The following is a 6,000-nucleotide window of genomic DNA, read 5'->3' as shown; positions in this document are numbered from 1 at the left end:
CCTTCAGCTGTTATTTATATATAAAACAGGAGCGATGGTGACTTACCTTTACAAAACTGTTGAGAATGCAACAAGATAAAAAGGATGAATAACATTGCAGTTGAAAGTTCTCTGTTCTCTAAGGCAGTGTTCCCCAACCTTGGGTCTCCAGCTGTTTTTGGACTGCAATTCCCATCATTCCTGACCACTGGTCTTGTTAGCAAGGGATGATGGGAGTTGTAGTCCAAAAACAGCTGGAGACCCAAGGTTGGGGAACACTGCTCTAAGTAAGAACAGACAACGGACTTCCAATTAGTCGTGTCAAGTCTTTGGCTTCGCTGAAATATGGACTATGTTGCAAGGCTGGAGCAACATAAAAAGGCAGGACCCTGCTACCAATATTTCATCAGCTTTATAATTACCCAGACGTAGGATTGTCCAGAACCTGAGTCTGATTTCACTCAGAAGCTACAAGCCGTTTATCAGAAGGCAACCTTCATCATCACCAAGAGTCATGTGGATTTAGCAAATAACATTCGATATGAAACAACAAAAAAGAAGAAAAATATGTGTCAATTTAGCTACATGAATTGCAGTAGAACTTCCTGATAAGGAAATATCAATCTTCCCTTCACAGATGTTTGCAAAGGATTTTGTGAAGGGCAATTAAAGTTCAACGAAAAAATGTCATATTTATCTGATAAATGAAAATGATGTTGTATCAAACATATATTTTCTGCTCCAAGATTTGAGTCTAACTCAGAGTTAGATATCAGGCCTAAAGAGTACCTGATGCTATAGCATTGTTGAAGCCAAGCAGATGTCAACCTAATCAGTACCTGGTTAGGAGATCTGTAGGAGATATACGTAAATCTGACCTTCCAAAGGAAGAGCAGGGCACAGGCATAATAAATACAACTGCAATAGTTCTGAAAGGCTAACAAAGCAGGAGAGTTTCCAAAATACACTTGATGTAGTTAAGAGTTACATAAAAGAAACCAGGAAGTGATGGCACTGAACTGCCAAAAAATAAAGGCCAACCTTAAATTTCTGAATTTTGAAATAAATATGTATCTGGCTTCTTGCTTTGCAATCCATGTGGATTATTCTCATTCTTTATTCCATTGCACTCCTTTTAACAGCATTATGAAATCAATTGAACTGTAGGAAATAATACCTGCTAATTCAGGAGCAGGATAAAAAATTAGCCATTTAAAAATATCCAAATAGCGTCAAAGGCTTCTTTTTATCCAGCTTTTCCATCTTCTATCAGATTCTCCCATGGGCAGATAACTTCATTTGCAGAATCCTTGCAAGCCCAGTGGCTGCCCTCTTCCTCCTCCTCCGAATCTATTGGGTAGACCTTGCTCTCCAGAGGTATTTCCATTTTTATCTGGAAGAAGCTGGGATGCAAAACGAAAAACTCGTCACAGTGTGGGCATCTGCCAGGCAGACAGTCCAAGAGCAAGCTGTTTGGCCTGGACTTTTGCTTATTGTGATAGCATCAAAACAGGGGATCTTCCAGCACATCTGCCAATCAGTTCCCCATTACTATGGTTGCCTCAAATTGTTTCTGGGCCAACCAGAGGGTACTGTATTTTTTGCTCTATAAGACTCACTTTTTTCCTCCTAAAAAGTAAGGGGAAATGTGTCTGCATCTTATGGAGCGAATGCAGGCTGCGCAGCTATCCCAGAAGCCAGAACAGCAAGAGGGATTGCTGCTTTCACTGCGCAGCGATCCCTCTTGCTGTTCTGGCTTCTGAGATTCAGAATTTTTTTTTTCTTGTTTTCCTCCTCCAAAAAGTAGGCGCGTCTTATGGTCTGGTGCGTCTTATAGAGCGAAAAATACGGTATATGGTTGGAGGCAAAGCTTTGCATTCTGAGTCTAGAGGCACCTGCCTCACAGATGTGGCTGGCTGATGTATTTGGAATTAAGAAGTGGATGGATTTATTTATTTTATTAAAATGTGTGTACCCCACCTTTCAGTTCTACAGTGAAATCTACAAAGTGGCTCCCAATCACAATAAATTAATAACAACTGGATTACTAGGCTGCTAATTCCTAAGGTGTAAGTTTTTTTTTTAAAATGGAAATGCTCTCACAGTTCAGAACTTATGGCTAAACCAGAGGTGGCTTCTTCCAAAAGACACACAAGGGGGGATGTCCATCTAGAGATGGATGAATCTGTTAATTTGAGTTTCTCATTTTTCCAATCTTAAATTCAGTTCTCCACATTTCTGCAGACATATTTGATTAAAAAAAAAATCCTCATGAAAACCCATCAGTATTTTAGTGCAAATTTTCCCCCAATAAAAACATTTTTTGTAGTTCCAAAAATGATGGTCAAGTTTTTTTTTATGTATGTAACTATAAGAGCTAGGATTCTTTATGCACAGAAATGGAAAGATGAGGAAGTTCCCATCAAAGAAGAATGGATAAGCAAGGTGATGGACTATGCTGAATCAGCAATGTTAACAGCTAAAATAAGGGAACTTAACAATGACTGCTTCATTGAAGAACAGAAGTCTTTTTCAGACTATTTATAAAGAAATGTTATAATATGGTGAATTCGTGAGCAGGATTTGAACTATGAGCAACAGAAATCATTGTACTATGATTATGATACGAGAGAGGGAAGATAGGGTGCAGCATAGAGGTGGGGGAAAAACACCAACAAAAATGGGATGGGATTTCTATAAAACAAAAGAAAAAAATATTATGTATTGGGATTTTATGTGAGATTTGTGGAAATTTAAGAAAATATATTTGGGGGCAAAACATTTTTGCATGCAGTTTTGACTAATATACACATTTTTGCAAGCAATTTTCCCTAACATAGCAATGCATTTCTCCATGTTATTTTCACCAGGAGATGCATTTTTATGCACACTTTCACCTAATGGATGTATTTTAGTACACATTGGTTGGAGAACTGAACCACCACAGTTCAGAGACATTTCCATTCATGTACAGTGGTACCGTGGTTTACAACCATAATCCGTTCCGGAGGTCCGTTTGTAAACCAAAACAGGTTGTAACCCAAGGCGCGCTTTCACCAATGGGGCCTCCCAAAAAAATATGTTCGTAATCCCCCCAAAATAGGTTGTAATAAAAAAAAAAGGTTGCAAACCGGGGCATACACTTCCAGGTTTGACGTGTTTATAATCCAAAACGTATGCAAACCAAGACATATGCAAACCAAGGTACCACTGTATTGGTTAGATAACAACGGCAAATTAGGTATTTTCTCATTAAGATGCATACAAAATCAGAGTTCTCCCGAATCCTTATCTCCCCTTATAGCAGCTCTCAAAGCAAAGCACGATGGAATAACTCAGAGGGATACTCACTTGGACACCTTTTTGGACCTCTGTTGCAGTTGTGGGTTCAGACCATCGAGGGGTTGCACTTTCCCATGAGTCACTCCAGGGCACTTGGGTGAGAATGTTGCAAACATTGGAGAGTTCAAGCACCCCAGTTTGAGGAACCTGCCGAGGGATGAGGACATCTGGGGCTTGGGCAGCAGCTTGGTCTTAGAGCTCATAGGGTACTGGGAGCTGCGGCAGGGCTCCAGCTCAGAATCCATGGCGATCTCAGTGCTTTCCATGAAGGAAGGGGCGGAGTTAGAGCTAGGCCCATCCCAGTTCCTGCCCGTGACAGAGGTGTTGTCTGGAGCTACCTTAACAGAGGAGGAGCTAGCACTGTTTGGTAGAGTAATGTGCCCAGGGCACCGGAGAGGACGATCGCTAGGCACACGGCAGGAGGAAGAGAAAGCATTGGACGTCGATGGAGAGTCAGAGGTACCACTGTAAATGGCCAGATGGGGAACAGGAGCAGTGAATTGGCACAACTGCATGGAAGAAAAGGAAAACATTTATAGCACAGGAAGCAGAGTGGAATTCCTAGGAAGCATGGTCATGTTGCATCTGCGAGCCATTCTCATGCTCCCACCTCTTTACCTGAAGGCCCACAAAACCATGGAGCTGGTCCTGATTTGGATCTCTTTCCCACCTCACCTTTAGCTAGTTAGGTAAAAGTAAAGGGACCCCTGACCATTAGGTCCAGCTGTGGCCGACTCTGGGGTTGCGGCGCTCATCTCGCTTTATTGGCCGAGGGAGCCGGCGTACAGGCTCCAGGTCATGTGGCCAGCATGACTAAGCCCGTTCTGGCAAACCAGAGCAGCGCACGGAAACACTGTTTACCTTCCCGCCAGAGCAGTACCTATTTATCTGCTTGTAGTTTGACGTGCTTTTGAACTGCTAGGTTGGCAGGAGCAGGGACCGAGTAACGGGAGCTCACCCTATGGGTTGTGGTTTAAACCACAGCGATTTAATTCTTTGAAACATTAGCTAATCCAGCCAACCATCTTGCTTCATCTGAAGGATGCACATAATTCGATTGATCTTCTTATTGCTGTTCCCCACCCTCCATTCTATCCTGCAGTCCCCACCCACTGAAGATTTCAGATCTTCAATCAGATGTGGGGCTTATTGCTTTAGTTCTGTCCCAAGTTCTAACATTCCCTTTACATCGCAGTATCTTGTGTTATGGAACTATGGCTTCTTGATCAATATACCTGCATGTCATGCTAAATGTTAAATGGCAGTAGAGTTTGCTGTTACAATGCTCCAGATTTTGTCAGTGCAAAACTCCTGTGATTCTCCGAGTTGGCAGGGTTGCAAACAATTCACATGGAAATGAGTGTTAAAACTTTCACTAGATTCCACCACGATCACATAAAATGTGAAAAGGAACATCACGAAGATAGACGAAAGTGATGGTCTGAATAGTGCCAAAGTTGCCTTTCAATGCAGTTATGTGCAAAGCAATGTACAAAGTAAAGATGGCACCCAATAACCAATAAAAGTTGCTACTAAACATGGAAAAAAGTTAGTGCATTAAAAGGGGGGGAAGAAAATACAGTGGTACCTCAGGTTAAGTACTTAATTCATTCCGGAGGCCTGTACTTAACCTGAAACTGTTCTTAACCTGAAGCACCACTTTAGCTAATGGGGCCTCCTGCTGCTGCCACGCCGCCGGAGCACGATTTCTGTTCTCATCCTGAAGCAAAGTTCTTAACCTGAAGCACTATTTCTGGGTTAGCGGAGTCTGTAACCTGAAGCGTATGTAACCTGAGGTACCACTGTAATACCTATCCAATTCAAGCAAAGATGTTTAATTAAAGCTTTGACACACTGTAATAAATTCTGGTATTCTACTTAAAAAACATGGTCCAGGGAAGAAGGAATCTCACTTTGAATGTCAACTTCCCCTTCCCATCTCTTACCAAGTTCTTAATTTTTTTTCAAAAGTAGGGTAAGAGAAACATTTTTTCTCTCTTCTTTTCTCAGTGATCAGGTGAAGTACATTCGGAGTTGAATGACAAAGCCAAAGCTGCTGATGTAGATATGTTGCTGGTGGAATGAATAAATGAAGACAGATGGGAGAAAATATGGGGAATATGAATTTACACACGGCCTTGATATATACCAATAAACGAAATGGTGCCAGTCATACTGGTGCAAGCCGGAAGGAAGTGATGTTTGATGGCAGGTACGCAAGGACGATGATCCAGGAATTCATCAGCGACACTCGAATAACCTCTAGCAAAATGGCTTGATATTTTATAGGGCATTTGCCCTGGATTGTTTAACTTCATAAAAATTGCATGTTTCACTTACTTTGTGCCATGTACCATATGTAACGAAAGGCTTGTGGACCGATAAAAATGTGATGGAGCCAACCCTATATTTCTGTCTAACTAAATAATTGCATGCACAAAATTCTCCCACAAGTGCAAAGGAATTTCCCGCCCCCCTGCTTTCCCCCTAAGTCTGCTCTGGATCCCGTCCCCCCCACCCTCTAGAGCGGAGTTTGGTTGTGCTTGTGGGAGTTGTTCTGCACATGCAATGATTTAAGTTGGATGCAACCTAAAAAACAATAAAGTATTCAAACATGGCTATTTGTTTCAGTGGGTGCCCTTGCATTTTAAAGAACTAACTCATGTGCAAACTCTAATG

General features: G+C 41.8%; 1 protein-coding gene across 1 annotated transcript in view; it reads right to left on the bottom strand.

Annotated features, from left to right (window-relative positions):
* Positions 1 to 431: 431 nt before the first annotated feature.
* RGS9 (regulator of G protein signaling 9) overlaps positions 432 to 6,000 on the bottom strand; it is a 66,657-nt gene continuing 61,088 nt past the window's right edge. The window contains exons 18-19 of the mRNA XM_083598716.1: positions 3,331 to 3,830; positions 432 to 1,382 (exon numbers count right to left, since the gene is read on the bottom strand). Of these exons, the coding sequence (XP_083454842.1) occupies positions 1,226 to 1,382; positions 3,331 to 3,830 (657 nt within the window). The 3' untranslated portion in view covers positions 432 to 1,225. The remainder of the gene's footprint in view (positions 1,383 to 3,330; positions 3,831 to 6,000) is intronic.

The sequence above is a fragment of the Podarcis filfolensis genome (genome assembly GCF_964270895.1).
Source record: "Podarcis filfolensis genome assembly, chromosome: 2".
NCBI lineage: Eukaryota > Metazoa > Chordata > Lepidosauria > Squamata > Lacertidae > Podarcis > Podarcis filfolensis.
Note: the sequence above shows the minus strand (reverse complement) of the source record. Positions and strands in the feature narration are given on the sequence as shown.